General features: G+C 38.8%; 2 protein-coding genes across 4 annotated transcripts in view; one reads left to right on the top strand and one right to left on the bottom strand.

Annotated features, from left to right (window-relative positions):
- GDAP2 (ganglioside induced differentiation associated protein 2) overlaps window positions 1–14,913 on the bottom strand; it is a 76,023-nt gene extending 61,110 nt beyond the window's left edge. The window contains exons 1-3 of the mRNA XM_045801402.2: window positions 14,736–14,913; window positions 6,147–6,389; window positions 4,771–4,910 (exon numbers count right to left, since the gene is read on the bottom strand). Of these exons, the coding sequence (XP_045657358.1) occupies window positions 4,771–4,910; window positions 6,147–6,322 (316 nt within the window). The 5' untranslated portion in view covers window positions 6,323–6,389; window positions 14,736–14,913. The remainder of the gene's footprint in view (window positions 1–4,770; window positions 4,911–6,146; window positions 6,390–14,735) is intronic.
- Window positions 14,914–15,024: 111 nt separating this feature from the next.
- WDR3 (WD repeat domain 3) overlaps window positions 15,025–18,837 on the top strand; it is a 29,913-nt gene continuing 26,100 nt past the window's right edge. For 2 of the 3 annotated variants that reach the window (XM_045801400.2, XM_087866201.1), the window contains exons 1-2: window positions 15,025–15,065; window positions 17,933–18,134. In XM_045801400.2, coding sequence (XP_045657356.2) covers window positions 17,964–18,134 — 171 coding nt within the window. In that variant the 5' untranslated portion in view covers window positions 15,025–15,065; window positions 17,933–17,963. The other variant, XM_045801398.2, reaches the window with a different exon arrangement.

An 18,837-nucleotide genomic window follows, 5' to 3' on the forward strand; every position in this document is an offset into this window, starting at 1 on the left:
CAACTGGAAATTTAAACTATGGTTTGGTATTAGATGAAGTAATTTCTGAAGCCAAATGTGGAATTCATTTGCTGAAGAAAGCAGACAGCAGAACAGTATGTGTACAATTATCTTATTGTAGATAAGGACTATATACATATAATTATTTTATGCTGGTAACAAAATATTTTAAGAATGTATGCATATACCTACAGAAAGATCGAGAAGAATACGTACTATAGTACTAGTACTGGTGATCTTTCTGTGGTGGAAATGTTAAGTTTTCATTTATTTTGTAGCTTCTGTGCATATAATTTCTACAATTTACATTTATTGTTTCTGCAAGTAGAAAACAATTATTCAAAAGAAATGATATATATAAAAAAATAAAGCAAGCAAGCAAACATGTATTTGGGCAGTCCGCAGAATTGATCCTGAAGATCTCTGAGGACAGACTACAGAAACAGAAAAGAATTGTTAAGTGTTCAGGATACTCTAGTTTTGGGAATCCCTGCTTTCCTTTAATAATTGTTAACCAAAACTCAGAACGCTGGAGACTAGATTTAGGCTAAGTACTGCTGCATTGCCTCCCATTCTTCATTTGTTCTTTCTAGGGCCAGATTTCTTCTAACCTAAAGCCCAAATCCTGAATCATTATGAACAGTTAAACACAGTCCTGAGAGTACTTTTAATTCCTGTAAAACAAATACAAATTTACTAAGTTTGAGCTCACTCCAGCTGTTAACTCTGTCCAGCGTGTCTTTTATCCCTGACCACATCCTCTGCTGAAGCATCTGCTGCAATGAGAACCCGAATATATCTGAGCCTTAAAGATCAGTTAGGACTTTTCAACTTCACTTACTTCTCTCTAAATCCCAACATCCATAGTAAGAAACACAAAAGCTGTCTTAATACTTATAGCAAAGAGTCCTATTCATTAAGAGAACAGAGCAATCAAAAAATGTAGTGTAAGTACTTCCACCTTAACAAACCTCCGTATTTAAGTACCAAGTGATGGAACATTTAAGGAGCAAAAACTATACAGTGATCCTGATGGGGAGAAGAAAGTATTTTTCTCATTTTGCACATGGAAATACTTAAGCTACTTAAGTATCTAATACTTAAGTACTTAATTACATGTATTCTTGCCCAGAAACAAGTAGGCTAATTACCAGATGCTATTTTGACTCTAAAGCTGAACATCATTTATCAATCTCTCTTATCACACATTCTTTACTAAAACAACATCCCCACACAGATTTACATTCATAAAATTCCTAAATTCAAAGACTGTATATAAGACTGAGATACACACACACATTTTTTTTTAATTTGGATATAATAGGCCAAATCTGCCCATTCCATTTTTAGGAAGCTCTATTTCTTAGAAAATTTTCTCTAAATGAACTGAAATGAAGTTTTATGTATCTTCCCACCAAGGACTCTAGGAACACAGTAAGATTCTCTCTCATTCTCTTCAGTATGAACCTTTTTCAAGTGTTTGAGGAAAACGATGTTTCCCTCAAATCTTCTCTATGCCAACCCTAGCCCTTTAAACTATACCTTCAAATGATATGGTTTCCAGTGTATACCATGCTAATCATTTTCTTTTAGGTATACCCCAGTTTATCATCACTCTTAAAAAGTAGTAATAAAAATAAGATGAATACTGACTGTATATTACAGGTCCTACCAAAATAGAATAAAGGACAGCCATTCTTGACTTTAATGCTGTGTTTCTTCCCCCCCACCCCCACCAGCTTTATCGAGGCATAATCAACACGTAACACTGTATAAGTTTAAAGTGTCTAACATGATGATTTGATGTGTATACACTGAGAAATAATCACCACAATACGGTTAGTTAACACATTTACCACTTCAAATAACAACCTTTTCTTTTAATGAGAACATTTAAGATCTACTTTCTTAGCAACTCTCAAGTATATAACACAGTACTGTTAATTATAATCACCATGTTGTACATTACATCCTCAGAACTTAATCATGTTATAGCTGGAAATGTTTTTCCTTTGACCAACATCTCATTTCCCTTACTCTCTGGCAACCATCGTTCTCCTGTCTCTATAACTTCAGCTTTTTTTTAGGTTCCACGTATAAGTGAGGTCATGTAATATTTGTCTGTCGTATTTCACTTAGCATACATAATACCATCAAGTACTATGCATGTTATCACAAATGGGAGGATTTTCTTCTCTCTTAAGGCTGAATAATATCCCATTGTGTGTATGTGTATATATATCTATGTATAGATAGATTAGATAGATAGATAAACGGATAAAGAAAGTGTGGTGTATGATCCTTTTAATGTGTTGTTGAATCTGGTTTGCTAGTATTTTGTTGAAAATTTTTGCATCTATGTTCATCAGGGATATAGGACTGTAGTTTTCTTGCAGTGTCTTTACCTGGCTTTGGTATTAGGGTGATGTTAGTCTTGTAAAATGAGTTTAGAAGTGTTCTTTCCTCTTTAATTCTTGGGAAAAATTTGAGGGAAATTGTTTTCTTTTTAAATGTATGATAGAATTCAGCAGTGAAGCCCTCAAGTCCTAGGCCTGTCTTTGTTGGGAGGTTTTTGATTACTGATTCAATCTCCTTACTCCTTTTGATCTGCTTAGATTTTCTGTTTCTTCATGATATGTAGTCTTGGCAGGCTGTATGTTTCTAGGAATTTATCCGTTTCTTCTAGGTTATCCAACATGTTGGCATATAATTGTTCATAGCAGTCGCCCATGATCTTTTGTATTTCTGTGGTGTCAGCTGTAATAATACTGCCTCATTCATTTATAATTTTATTTGACTGCTTTTTCTTGGTTAGTCTAGCTAAAGGTCTGTCAATTTTATCTTTTTAAAAATCAATTCTTTTTTCATTGATTTTTTTCCAAATTCTTTTTAGTCTCTATTTTTTTAAATTTCTGCTCTACACTTTATTATTTCCTCCCCTCTGCTAATTCTGGGCTTAGATTATTCTTTATTTTCTAATTCCTTGAGGTTTGAAGTTAGGATGTTTATTTGAGACCCTTCTTTTCTCTCTTCGAACTATTTTTGTGCATCCCATAAATTTTGGTATATTGTATTTTCATTTCTTTTGAGATACTTTGATTTCCCTTTTGATTTCTTCTTGACCCACTGATTATTCAGAAATGTATTGTAATTTCCACGTACTTGTGAATTTTTTAATTTTCCTATTACTGATTTCTAGTTTCACGCCATTGTGAAATCAGAAAAGATACTTGATATGATTTCAATCTTCTTAAATTTGATTTGTGGCCCAATATATGATCTATCCCGGAGGATGTTCTGTGTGCACCTGAGAAAAATGTGTATTTGGTGCTGTTGGATGGAATGTTCTGTAAACGTCTATTAGGTCCATTTGGTCTATAGTATAATTCAGGCCCTCTGTTTGCTCATAAATTTTGTCCGGATGATCTATCCAGTGTTGAAAGTGGTATTCTGTGCTTCCCAACTATTACTGTATTGCTTTCTGTTTCTCCATTTAGGCCAATTAATATTTGCCTTAAATATTTAGGTGCTTCAACACTGGGTACATACATATTTACGACTGTTACATCACTGATGAACTGACCCCTTTACCACCATATAGTGACCCTCTCTATCTCTTGTGACCAATTTTGACTGAAAGTATATTTTATCTGGCCTAAGTATAGTCACTCCTGCTCTCTTTTGGTTTCCATTTACACAGATTATCTTTTACCATCCCTTCACTTTCAGCCTGTGTGTGTCATTAAAGCTAAAGTCAATCTCTTGTAGACACTATACTGTTGGATCTGTTTTTTTATCCAACAACCACTTTATGTCTTTTGATCGGAGAATTAGTCCTTTTATACTTAAAGTAATTATTGCTAGGTAAGGAATTACTACGGCCCTTTTGTTAATTGCTTCCTGGTTTTTTTTTAAGTTCCTTGGTTCCTCTCTTGCTGTCTTCCTTTGTGATTTATTTTTCTTACTGGTATGCTTTAATTCCTTTATGTTTTATATATCTATTATAGGTTTTTCTTTGTGGATACCATGAGTCTTACATAAAACATCTTATAGACATAATAGTCTATTTTAAGCTGATAACAAATTACCCTCCTCTATGATGCTATATTTCTAGTGATATAATCTAAAAATGTCAGTGTTTTCAGTAGAAATGAGATATTAACACCACTGAGTCTAGTTAATTAAAATCCCAGAGAATTTCTAGTCATTCATCAGCTACTTAAAGAATGCCTCCACTATTCTTGTTACAGGGCCCATGGAGACCAATAAGACATACAGCCTCTGTCCTCACGGAGGCCAAAGTTTAATGGGAACATTGTCATCAGGTCAACAATTTATGAAATTACAATTGTGATAAGAGCCCCAAAAAGAAGTATTACAGGCTGGGAATATGTATCATGAGGAGACTGGCCAATTCTGAGGTGAATGGAACAAATCATGATAAAAATTTTCAGTTTAGAGAAAGGATAGTTGTTTCACGAGGCTTATTAGTGCAAGAAAACTATACAGCCAAGAAAACGCTACCAAATATTTAACTGGCTACAATGACTGTCATTTTCAAATTCAAGAACATGACAAAGGAATTTACTAAGAGTAAAGTCTCAGTGTCCTGCTTCTAACGATGTGGGGTTTTCAAAAGCTGTGTTTATGAAGTTTAAACAACAACAAAACAGCTACATCTACTCTTCTCACTAAATGTAAAATATGCTTCTTCAAATATCAAAAATAAACGTTTCCTAAACAATAATACACCTAAGAAATCTCACTCACCCTTAAGTTTCTGGAGGTCCTCCTTCAAATCAGGTCCTGCGAGCATGAAGATACTCTCTGACACAGGGTTCTTATCTGTGAGATTTTCATTGCTGGTATTCACAATGGCTGTACAGTTCAGTAATGCCACATCTCCTTTCCTAAGGAAATGATAAACAAATAAAGAACAAGTGTGGGGAAGAGGAGGGAGGTAAGAAAGCTAACAGCTAATTCTTTCAAAACATTCTATCCTCACTCCCCTCATAACATTGGTTTTGGTAGCTCACAAGCTTAAGCGATAGTAGAAAAGTAGTTCTGGACTCACAGAGGCTAATCTGGCATCTTAGATCTTCAATGCAAATGCTACAACCCTGAAACCCACAGAACCCTCATGTTACTCTTTGCTGCTTCTGTATCTCTTTCACTGTAATAGAATGCTTATACAGCTGAAGTGGTTGGTTTCAAGAGTATACAACAGCAGCGTTACTTATGATAGCCAAAAGTAGAAACAACCCAAATGTCTATCAACTGATGAACTGATAAACTGATGAATGTGATCGGTACAATAGAATATTATTTGGCCATGGAAAGGAATGAAATACTGATCCATACTCCAACATGGATGAACCTTCAAAATGTTATACTAAGTCAAAATTGATTCCATTTACATGAAACGTCCAGAAGATACAAATCTATACACAAAGAAAGTAGATTAGTGGTTGGCTGCATCTGAGAGATGGGGGAAATGGGGAATGACTGCTAATGGGTACAGGACTTTGGGGTGATGAAAATGTTCTAAAATTGACTGTGGTGATAGTTATACAACTTTGTGAATACACAAAAAAACCACGGACTTACCCAATTTAAACTGCTGAACTGTATGATATACGGATTATATCTCAATAAGTTTTTTTAAAAGGTATTATTACTAACAGATGCAACAACATAGATGAACTTCCAAATAATTATGCTGAATGAAAGAGGCCAGAATAAAAAAAGAGTACATGATTCCATTTATATAAAACTCTGGAAAATGCAAACTAATCTACAGTGACAGAAAGATCAACGGTTGCTCAGGGATGTGGAACTGGGAAGGGGCAGGAGGCAGAATGGATTACAAAGGAACACAAAGAAATACTTTTGGAGGTGATAAATATATTAACTATCTTGATTGTGGTGATCAAAGTGAGAGAGCAGGTTCATGGATACATACATGTCAAAATTCACCAAACTGTACACTTTAAAAATGTACAGTTTATTATATGTCAATTATACCTCAATAAAACTCTAAGTATAAGCAAAACAATATTTCCACAATGCTAGGGCTTACAAAAAAGAGTTTAGAAGAAATTATGAGGGTATTATTGTACCATGATATGATTTAATCAAAGAATTACCAAAGAACCACTTTCCCGTTGATATCCTTATTGTAAAGAAAAGGTGATCTAATAGTGTCTTCCTGAAACGTTTCAGGTGCAGTATCAGAAGTATTTAATTCATCTTCCCATGAGTCGCCCCAGCTTGGTAGTGTATCCACATCCACAAACTGGGAAGGTGCACCCAAGGGATCCATGGAATGGGAACTTCAGCTTGTCTTTCCCCAAATTCCTCAGCAATTCAATATTCACTGCAGACTTTAGCTTAAAAGAAAAGAAAGAACTGTTTTAATAGAGAAGTACAGATACTACTTTACTTCTATTAGATCAAAAAACAAATCTCTACTGTGAAATGCTCTAATAGGACATTGTGTGATTAGTTGCTTAAAATACTCCATAAAAACCAATATACAACAAAGAATTGCTATGGTTTCTCTAAAACAGGAAGAAAGGGGGATTATTTCAGCACAAATTCTTTTCAAAGAATCACAGCCATTAAAATAATCACATGGCGCACCAGTTCTACTTTCCAGAAACACAGGACAATTCATTCAACATTCACTGAATGTCTGCTATTGGGGGAGGGGAGCTTGCTAGGTGCTGCAACAGATAAAAAGATAAATAATCTGGACAATTTAAAGAGCTCAGTCATATGAAGTAAAGAGTTCAGTCAAATGATAATATGGAGATAAGATCTTACTCAATTATCACTGAGAAGCTGGGAGGTTCCTGCAATCAAGTAGTAAGAGATAATAAAAGTTTAACTTAGTAGGAGAAGCTGAAGGAGAAGAAGGCATGGATTTGAGAGGCAACAAAGGAAGAATTAACCGGACTGGACAATTATAAGATATGGTATGAGACACTGATAGAGTAGGATGTTGGCTGTACGGAAATACACAAACTGGAAGGGAGGATGTTGGAAGACACACAGTATCAAGTATTACAAAAAGAAGTAAGGATATTAATTTTGCCAAGAAGTCAGACAGCTGTTTCAATAAAATGTAGATTAATTCATTCACAAATCTTTGTAAGCATCTAGTACGTGTCAGGTACTGCTCTAGGCACTGGGGATACACTGGTGCATAACACAGCAAGTCCATGCACTTACTGAGCTTCTGCTTCCTGGAGAGTAGATGATAAACAATAACCAAACAAGCAAGCAGGTATCCAATGGAATGACTGGAAGCAATAAGTATTATGAGAAAAAAGGTGGTACCTGAGGAGAGAGCTAAATAAAGTGAGAGATCAGGCCATGTGAAGCCCTGCAGAGTGTTTCAGGCAGAGGAAATAGTAAGAGAAAAGGCCCAAAGGGCAGGCAGGAGCTTGGTGTATTCTGGGAAGGGCGAGGAAACTGATCTGGTTAGAACTGAGTAAGCTAGGTAATGAGTGGTAGGTGATGAGGTTGATGGGAGAGGGAAAGGCTGGATGATGCAGTGTGTAAGCCATGATAAGAAGGTTTGGTCTTATTGTAAATACGGGGGGAAGCTGTTAGAGGATCTTGATAGAGGGAATGATTTAATGTAAGTAACACTTGGTCAGATTACTCTAGCTACAGTGAAATCCAGTGGCGGTGAGAGTACAACCAGAGACCAGTAAAAAATGGCTGCAGTGATTTAGATGAGATGGTGACGAAGGTGATGAGAAATGACTGAATTTGGAAAGTATTTTGAAGGTACAGTGAACAAGACTTGCTAAATGAATATGAAGAGTGAGGGAAAAGAACAGAATCAAAGGTAACTCCTAGATTTCTTAACTGAGTAGATGTTAATTCTATTTATAGGGAAGGGGAAGGCTGGAGTAAGTTGTATGGCAGAGTGACAAGCAAGGTCATTCTTCCTCACGTGTTTTTGCACGTGTGAAGTTTGAGATGCCCCTCATTCAGTCACGTATTGATGTCAGACATGCAATTAGCTATGTGAGGCTAGAGCTCAGAGGAGAGGTTGGGCTAGAGACATAAATATGGAAGGCTCAGCCTATGGATGGTATTTAAGGCTAAGGGAACTGGACATGATTACCAAGAGACACAATGCAAATGGAGAAAAGAGATCGGTGGACTGAGTCCCTAAGGCAAAATTTACAGGCTGGACAGAGGATGAGTCAAAAAAATGAGATAAAGAAGATTGGTAAGACAGGAAGGAACACCAGGAAAGTATGGCAGCGTAAAAGCAAAGGGAAGAAAGTATTTTGAGGAGTGCCTGAGAAGGATCAGTTAGGGTAAATGCTACTGAAATGCTGAGTAACAGGACTGAGGATTGATTAGTGGGTTTGGTAAGGTAGAGGTCACTGGTAACACTGAGCAGACACATGATCACGGAGTGAAAGCTGCCATCTGAACTTCTTGTTAGAAAAGTTTTTCTGTGTGCTCCTGATGTTTGTTGTTAGAGGCAAGGAGAACAAACATGCCTTTCTACATCTAATTTCTTGGTGTTTCTTGCTAAGAAATGTGAGATACCAAGTGGAATGAACCATGGATCAGGCACAATATGTTAATTCCTGTACCAGCATTGTGGAATAGGAAATGCCATAATTTATTTAACAATTTCTGAAAGGCCTTAGAGATTACACCATGATAAAACTGTATAAAAGGATTATTCTTATTTGATACAAAATACTCCTTTGAAATTATTTTGAAATAAAGAAACTAATTTATCTAGAAGTTGATATTTAGTCCATCCAATTGGCTTTAAAACTGGAGGCAACCGTGAGATCTGTTGATCTGTTAAAAAGTATTCAAACCTGAGATAGACAAGCCGAATAGAGGACAAATAGAGACTACATTCATTTTCCATGGCTGAACTGCCTGAAACTCAATGGAATGATACTTTGCAGAAATTCATACTTTAAAAAATTATTCACAGATTTTTGAGGACAATGACTCATGCTAAAATTTTTTTTTTTTTTTAAGATTTTATTTATTTGAGAGAGAGAGAGAGAGAGCATGAAAAAGAGAGCACAAGCAGTGGGGAGCGGGAGAGGGAGAAACAGACTTCTGCTAAGCAGAAAGCCCGGTGTGGGACTCGATCCCAGGACCCTGGGATCATGACCTGGGCCAAAGGCTGACACTTAAGTAATTGAGACACCCAGGCGCCCCATGCTAAAACTTCTTAACTATAATATAAGAAATTCCATTAAACATTAAACTTAGTTTTCATTTTGCAAACTCGAGTGCTAACTTTCAGGACAAAATTACTTCCTTAAAATAACTTTTCTTTCTACGTAAAACTCACTTATAGAGCACTTAAGAAAAAAAAAAAGTTAAGAAAGGAAAAACTCCCAAATTTTAATGGAGTTCCTATCTTTTTCTAGGATAGGTGAAATCATAATGTATGTACGATTTTGAATCTGGCTTCTTCAGTATTTTGAGATGAATATTTCCACATGCAATTATACTGTGAGAGAGAGGTAGGGTGGTGCAATGTGAGAGTTTGGGTTCTGTTATCAGCAGGCCTGAGTTTAGGTCTAGGACCTAACAGCTATGTTACTCTTGACTATAAGCCAGGGTTTCCTTATTTCAAAAAAAAGGGTAATACACTCTTAGGGTTATTGTGAGGATTAAATGATATAATCTGGGGGCGCCTGGGTAGCGCAGTCGTTAAACGTCTGCCTTCGGCTCAGGGCGTGATCCCGGCGTTATGGGATCGAGCCCCACATCAGGCTCCTCCGCTGGAAGCCTGCTTCTTCCTCTCCCACTCCCCCTGCTTGTGTTCCCTCTCTCGCTGGCTGCCTCTCTGTCAAATAAATAAATAAAATCTTTAAAAAAAATAAAATAAAAAAAAATAAATGATATAATCTGGCACAAAGCAAGGCACAATAAAAGTTGTTACGACTTTCTCAGAGCCAAAGTGAAAGTCACCTGCACTGCTGTTGAGATAAAGATATGTCTTCATGTGTGGCAGAGACTAAAACATTTGCTGTCAAAGACTATAATGAACACCAAAAACCAAACACAAATTGCTGAATTAAGATACACTTATCTCAATGTTTGCCCTTGAAATGATTTGTTAATCCCTAACACCTAGATCAATCCAACATCTGTTTTCTCTAATTCTGCTCTTATGCTACTAGAAAAAAAAACAAAAAACGAAACAATCAGTAATTATCCTGTTTGCTGCCAAGACATATGTTTTCCAATGTCAGCTGGGCTCTCCATCAACACTATTAGGAAACTGTTTTAATAATTCTTAGGTGACTCTCTATGCTATACCACATAGCATCTGTGGTTAACATCCTCCAGGGGCGCCTGGGTGGCACAGTCGTTAAGCGTCTGCCTTCGGCTCAGGGCATGATCCCGGTTCCAGGATCGAGCCCCACATCAGGCTCCTCCGCTGGAAGCCTGCTTCTTCTTCTCCCACTCCCCTTGCTTGTCTTCTCTCTCACTGGCTGTCTGTCTCTGTCAAATAAATAAATAAAATCTTTAAAAAAAATCCTCCAATATTTCCTTCAATGATACCTGCTTCCTGATATCTATGCCCCTGTATAGCTGCCTCCTATAATGAACAGGGCTGACCCATGTAACCAACAGGATACTGTAGAAATGACAGTATGACTTCCAAGGATGAGTCATAAAAGATATTGTGCTCTTTCTTGGAGTGCTTGCTCTGGGGAAATTAGCTTGCATGATGTTGGACACTCGAGAGGCCTGTGAAAGGCCCCATGGGAAGAAGCTGAGGGTTCCTGCCAACAACCAGCGTCAATAGCCAGGCAAGTGAAGGCATCACCTTGGATCTTCCAGCCTTAGTTGGGCTTCAAATGACTTCAGCCCAGTTGACATCCTGACTGCAACCTCATAAGAAACCCTCATGAGCCAGAACCGCACAACTAAGCTGCTACTGAATTCCTGACCCATAGAAATTGCAAGATAATAAATGCTTATTTGTTCCAGGAATTAAATTATTCAAGCATTGTTAGGTGAGGAGACACTAACGGAAGAGACAGGCACACAAATATACATAATCACAGAAATAAACACATAGTTAAAATCTATGGGAAGTGTTCTGTAAAGAAGAACAAGGTGGAAAGCTAATTTAGATTTGGAGAAGCAGAGAATGTCTCTTCCACAAACTGACAGTTGAGACGAAAAGTAGAAGAGTTTTACAGGTTAGGGCACATCTGGGAGCCACATGTTAAAGCCGGCCAAACTATCTTCATTTATGCATTTTACTCCACTTCACCAGCTCTCCTGTAAGAGAATGTCGTAACTCTCCCTTCACAATATCTGCTCTCTCCTTCCCCTTGGTCCTCCTATTCTCAAAAAAAAATTTCCTATCCCATTTCTTCTTCAGACACCAATGAAACTCCTCATTCCACCACTTAACTTTATAAGCATAATCTGTTTTGAAGCTCTATTTCCTTTTCTCCCATTTATTCAACCTATTGCAATTTTGCTTCCGTCTCTGTTAACAATGCTAAAACTGCTCTTTCAAGGTCTAACTACGACTGACCAAATGTCAATCCAGGAACTAATCAAATTTTTGTTGCATTAACTATTGATTATTCTTTCTCTGAAATTCTATTATCTTCTTTGACAGTACACTACTGGTGGTTCTCCTATATCTCTAATCATATCTTGTCCATATAATTTGTTGGACCTTCTTCCCACATCTTAAAAGTCATTGTGACCCATAAAATATTGGGTACTTAATGAGTAATAAATACAGTTCAGAGCTCTCAAAGTTTAATGGCATTATATAGAAAGTGTCATGACATTTAATAAAGGGTAAACTCTTTTTCGGCTCCATCTCTAAGGTGCAATTGATTCTTCTCACCAAAAAGAGATTTAAATCTCCCTTCTTCTCCAACACAGCAAAGCCAAGCTTCGCAGGAAAATTTGATCCCTAATGCTTAAGGTATAGTGGTTCTTAACATTCTTGGGGTCACAGATCCCTTTGAGAATCACATAAGGGGTCAAGACCTTTTTACCGCCCAAAACGTGAGCACATGACGAGCTCATACAAGCACAGAGTTGCAAATAAATTTGAGAAGGTTCCCAGACTCAGAATATGAATCCCAGTGATAGAAAGAACACAGAGTGCTCAGTTGAGGGAGGGGGGAAGGCTACAGTAATCTATAGTAAAGCAAGACTTGCCACTGACTATCAGTTGATCAGTTCTGTACTTTGAGCACGTTCATAAGCAACACTAAACCTTAGTATTAAAGGCTCCTGAGGCAAAACATCTATGTCCAGGATCAAAAAGTCTACATGAGACAAACAGAAGATTCCAGAATGGATCATATCTATTTCCTTGGCCATCCTACGTTAAGGATTACCTTCAGTATCTTCATAAATGAAGACCTAAAGACAAAGAGAACTCTCTATATATCCTTTATAATTCAAACGCATAATGAGTATAAACCATTCTCATTACCCTGCGGCTTGCCTTTTTTCTCAAATACTGTCAACGTTTAGGTTAAGTGCTCATTTTTTTAAAAAACAAATCTTGCAATCTTTTAGTTTAAGAAGTCCTCTAAACAATGCTTTATATGAGTAACTGGATTGGCTAGAGAGGTTAGATTTTTATTGTTCAAGACTAGGCAGAATCAGACAGAATACCCTGGATCGTGGTCTTGGCGTAACCTGGTTTTTGTCTGGATAAAAGGAAAATGGTATCATTTAAAAGAGAAAAACAGGAACTTTAAATCTGTTCGCTTGTTCTTCAAAATGCTTACATTGATTAGAAAGGCCTGGATAAAAGTATAAAGAGATAAATTAAGGTTTACTATTCTTTATGCCTTGTATTTCAATATTTAAAACTTCAGGGCACATTAGATATTGGTGTATAATACCTCCATCCCAACACCAAATCTATTATAATATTTAAAAATCATTCTATGCAAATGGAAATAAGCTTTTTTTTAAGTTACTTAGGTGGAAAAACAAACAGAAGCAGTTAGATATGTCAACAATAAATACAGCATAACAAAAATATTTCTAAGTGGTATCAATGGCCCAGAAAAATTTAATATGGTCATTCAAAGACATCCAAAGCACACATTCCAATGGTGAGTTTGTGTACCACCTTCACATTAAAAGAAGTTTACTACATCTTAATTAAAAGTATTACTACATTGAACAATTTGAAATTTAAATTAGAAATTAGGGTTATACTCTTTGAAAACTGTATGATTTGGGAATTTTATCAGATGCATTATCTTAGCACACAGTTGCTCTTACACCAACTCTTATTAAAATAAATTATTTTTTCCATTTGTGATTGTCCCTTTCCATAATATTTCATAACATTAAAAGGATTTTTTAAAATAAAATCATGACTCATTCAAATATGAAAATGTGTTCAAAATTTTATTTAATTCAAAAGAGAACCCGTCAGGTGACAGATAAAAGGAATCCCAAAAAGGAATCCCCAAATTGAACACATTAATAGATCAGGAATATTTAAGTGAACGTACAAGAAGGCAACTTCCACTGAATCTCTAAGAGGACAGAATCTGCATGTCTATAGACAAAAATTATTTAGTACTGACACTAGTTATCTATAGTTCACAGAGTTGTAAAATAGCTTTCTTGGAATAGCTTTCTAGATAGAATCTAGATTATGCAGTTTTCTACTGAAGAACACATTTTTCCCTGTAATAATATAATGCACATCTCCTATGAAAGATATTAACCATACACACCCACCTAAATGCTCCCTTCCCCATGAAACTTATTGAAATAAGTCTGTTGCCACAATTTCCTCCCTTCTCATTCATCCAACCCACAGTAATCTTGTTTCAAAACCCCTACAACATCTATGTACAGTCTCATCATATCCATTTGCTACTACTGTAATTTTCTTGACTATGGAAGACTGGCTGCGCATATCTTAAGAACTCAAGGAACGTCCGAAAATAACCAGGTAATTTAGACATAAGTCTAATTTCTAGGTTGGCTGCAGATATCTTGTTCAATAAGTGAAGGCAGAGGCTTATTTCTTTTGTACAGCTATACCTTAGCTTTAATTTTCCACATCATTTTTTAACATTTCTGTACAGCCCAAGAATAGAAGCGGACAGGGCTGCAAGAGGAAAAGCTAGTTTCTACCTGGTGACAGACCACCTAAACCTCAATTACCAAGCAAGGAGGAGTCAGCCCTGGTCACTTCCTCCTCAAGTGGCCAGGGAGCGGAAACACAAAGCCAGACCAATGTCACTCCAGGGACTGCGGGGATCCAGACGACTCAGCATCTTGGGCTTAGCGCCTTACCCATCCCTGACTCGAGCTGCTCTCAGTTTGCGGAATGCCGGGTCCACAGGAGCGGCAACATACATTCGACCCTGGGACTGTGACCCCCAAAGGTCCCAGACGCCCCATCTCACCTGCATTAGGGCGCGTACATCCCCAGTGAGCTACAGCACCCCTGTCCCTGGTGCCCAGGTCCGCCTACCCTCTCTCTTTTCTTCGACACGTCGTCTCCGACAGCGCCGCGGGCCAGAGAAGCCCGACTAACCTCTGGGGAAGAGGCGGCAGGCTCATTCTTCCAGAGAGCGGACAGCACTAACCCTCTCTGCCCGCACCCACGGCCCGGGCCGAGTCCGAGAGCCTTCCGCCGCGCCCCCAGCCCGCTCCACCCCGCCTTCCCTCCCCGCCCCGCTTCCAGTCCCGCTTCTCACAGCACTCCGGCGGTCCCATCCGGGCGGCAGCAGGGCGGGTTAAGCTCCTCGTAGAAAGCGTCCGAGCGGCATCCCCGGACACCCCGGGCCAGGAGCTCGGCGGTCAGGCGAGTCAAAGTCCCAGGAGGCTGGAGTGACCAGCTTCAAGAGCTTTGAGTGGCGAAACACTGACTTCCGCTACCGGGCGGTCCTCACCAACCAGAGCCCGCCTACGTCATTTCCTCCTTGAAGGCAAAAGGAATGCCGGGCGGAAGTGGGTCCCGAAGCGGACCCGGAAGGGGTAAGTCCCGTGGGCGGGTCCTGGCGGCCTGGAGCCTCGTGGAGGTGAAGGTGAGTACTGTAGGGGCTCGGCTTTCGATCGCCTTTGCTAGCGGCTCGGAGTTGCGTGGTCCTGGCTGAGGCCTCCTTGGCGCCAGCAGCAGATGAGGCGGGGGCATTTGCGGCCGGTTGCTAGGGTGGCGACTGGGAACCTACCGTCCCTTGCGGCTGCCTGCAAACGCCCGGGGCTGGTGCGTGCACCCGGTCTCCGGAGGATGCTCAGGCAGCATGATCGGTGTGCGGAGCACCCCCTCACTCTGCCTGATTGAAGACTCGGGTTAGGGACGTCTGACAGGTCTGTTACTACGCCCCGACCCTTCAGTGCATCATAGAAGCAATATGTTTTGGGGCTCCGTAGGTAGGAAGCAGGGATGGTAGTTCTCAGAGGAAGGTTAAGTCGTGACCTCTCTCCAAAAGGTGGTGAGATCCGTGCTCGTGAGACACAAAGGACTAGTGCCAAATTGTATGGAAGATACTTTAAATATTGAGGCAATAGAAAAGTCTGCGAGAATGGTCTAGCCTCGAAAAAAGTGGGCCTCAGAGGATGACACGGATTTAATAAAATAGGTTAACATGACAGTGCACGTTATTCTAGGTGAGAGGAACAATATGAAGAAAGCAAGGTGGCAGGACAAGGGAGGAAACCAACTAAGCTGACGAGAACCCAGTGATAAAGAGCTGGAACAGAAAGTAGTGGAAAGAGAGAAAAGAATCCTACTTCAGAAAACCGATGAGTTATGTGGAAGTTTCAGACAAAAGAAAGGACAAAAGCAAATAGAAGCAGTTTAGCTTAGTGGTTAAAAGAAGAAATTTTGGAATTTGACTGGATTGGAACCTGTCTTTAGCACTTAAAACTGGGTATATGACTTTGGGCTAGTTATTTCACATCTCTTTGCTTAATTTCCTTGTCTGTAAAATGGAGGTAAGAATAGTACCTAGTTTGTAAGGTTACTGTGAATAATTTTTTTATCCTTATATTTACAATATTCTAGATGCTTTTTTTTTTTTAAAAAATTTGTTTTAGAGAGAGCATGAACAGGGAGAGGGGCAGAGAAAGAATTTCAAGCAGAGCCCCCCACCCCCACCCCCCATGAGCTTGAAGCCTGGGGCTCAATCTGATGACCCTGAGATCATGACCCCAATGGAAACAAAAGTCCGGGGCCCAATGGACTGAGCCACCCAGGCATCCTTGGATGCTTCTCTAAGTGCTTTGCATATATTAAGCCTTTTGATTAACTCAATTGCTGTATGTAATTTAACAACTGCGCATGTTTACTCAGGTGTATACATTTAATGTATTGCCATATAGTAAGTGCTCTTTAAGTCTTGGCTGCTATAATAATATTTTTTATTAATGAGCCAAAGTTTGCTACAAGGTTTATGAGCCTGAATGGCAAGGGGGATTGTGTGTCTTAGAATAAGGAAAAAATGAGGGGTTCAGGAAGCAAGGTAGGTTCGGTTTTACCCATGTTCAGTATGATGCTGCAAGGTATTTGGATGGATATCTCATGAAAGTTTTTGGAATTTTATCATTTGTATTCGTGTATGTGGACAGGACTAGAAATAGAGATGTAGGTGTCCCTAGGCCTAGGTGTGCTATATGAAGTCTCCAAGGAAAATACTGTGGAAAGAATTGATAGATGGCCAAAGACTACCAAGAGGAGCAACTATAGTTAAGGGGCTGGAGGAATAAGGAATTGGGGAAGAATTGATCAAATGACCTAGGCTAACAGCATTATCACCATGTTAATATTCTTTCCTTGATTTTTAACTGGCTTTTGTTGGTTCTTAGGAGAGGAAAAATGAGTGATTACTAAAAGGAAATATTAAAAAGAATTGACATTGAATATTTTTCTGTTAAGGTAGGCTAAAACAGAGTGTAATCAGAAATGGACCCTGTAGAGTTAAACTAAATGTACAAAGCAACAGCAAAAATCAGCTTCCCAAAAAAGGGTGTAACTTCTGTCTAGTATTGTGTTTTTTTTAAGTTGCGTGGGTGTTTGGGGCACTTTTCACTCTTCCATATCAAGACCAGACAGTCTTGACTTAGTATCTCCTTCACTTGTTGTCTCTTTTATCTATAACCAGTATTTTCAGTGAATTTGATTTAGGGTGAAAACTAAGTCATCTTTCAAAAATAATGTGCCATGTTGCTGTGTCATTTTTCTGTGCCAAGGGTAGGTAGCTGACTTGATTTGGAAATCAAAGAAGGACCTACATGTACTAGAACTGTAGTTTGCCAAGTGAGGAACCACACAAGCACAGCACCACTTGGGAACTTCTTAGAAAGAAAAATCTTGGGTCCCACCTCATACCTACTGAATCAGAGTAGGTCCTGGGGAGGTTTGGTGGACATGGTTCCCAGCAGTCTGTTTTCATAAGCCCTCAGGTGATTCAGATGCATACTAGAGTTTGAGAACAACTGTGCCAGATGTGTGCCATGAGGTTAGGGATTTTATTTTACTCATCACCCTATCTCTAGTGTCTAAAACAGCGCTTGTCTAGGTAGTAGGATTACAGTAATTGTTCATTGTAAATATTTTCCGACTCAGTCTGTCAATCTCAGTGTAAAAACTTTGATGGTGGTTGAATGAACAGAAGTGAATTGTTTAGCTGCACTAAGGTCATATGTCAGTTACTTGTGAGGTAGGCAGACAAGGTGACCAGTTTGAAACTTGAGGAATGAGGGCTTACGTGTTGAGTCAACAGCAAATACAAAATGATGATGTCCAGGTATTTATGTCAGTGCTTTATTCAGAGTAAGTAAAGTTAAGAAGTCACAAGTTACATGCTTTCACCACATGATAAATGGTGGTGTTTGCTAGCCTCTCAGAACCAAGGCACCCAATGCACTGACTTTTCTTTGTGTGTGTGCACAGCTGCCTCACTTGCGGTATCAGACGTTTGAACATGGGGCTCACAAAGCAGTACCTACGCTATGTTGCCAGTGCAGTCTTTGGCCTTATTGGCAGCCAAAAAGGTAATATTGTCTTTGTGACACTTCGTGGTGAAAAAGGACGCTATGTGGCAGTACCAGCCTGCGAACATGTTTTCATCTGGGACTTAAGAAAAGGAGAGAAGGTAAGCCAGAGATCAACTAGGTTGATGACTGATGTATAGGTATTTGAGGATAGAGAGGCAAAAGTGGGAGAGCTCTGATTTATCATGCACAGATTTTTTTTTTATATATGTGCCCCTGGAAGAGAAATCTTTCTTCTTTGAGTCCAGGTAGCCAAGTATCAGATTCTCTTGTGTTCTTCTGCACTGAATTCTGAAAACCACGACCAAATAGGAGCTTATCTCTTATGTATCCATTTGTAGTATTTACAGGTAATTATTTGTAATCACAATTCCCAACGTGTTTGGTTTTCTCTACCAATTCCTTATTTTTCAAGTTCTTCTACCTTCCCTCAAAACCAGTTATAAAACAGTAGGCATTTTAATACTCAGCTGTGTTGGCAGAACGTTTTTTTACTGATACAGAGGAGGCCCAAGTTTGTTAAACTAGGCTTTGATACTTTGTGTCACTGAGTTCCCTAAGCCTACCACTTCTACCACACCAAATACAGGCATCTTGATCTTACCAGGCCACTCTTGTGACTCCCAAGAGGTTAATACTTTGATACTTGTTGCCAGCCAGTTTCTTGGGGATAAACCATGTAGCACCCTAGTGCCATACAGATCGGTTTCTTTCAAAATGGAGCTCAGTTAAAGCAAGGAGGTATTTATAAATCTTTATGGAATGTCATTTGGATAAGGACTTAGTAATTTATTGCTTGGGAAA

Source organism: Ursus americanus, chromosome 12 (genome assembly GCF_024610735.1).
Source record: "Ursus americanus isolate L20-20 chromosome 12, mUrsAme1.1.p, whole genome shotgun sequence".
NCBI lineage: Eukaryota > Metazoa > Chordata > Mammalia > Carnivora > Ursidae > Ursus > Ursus americanus.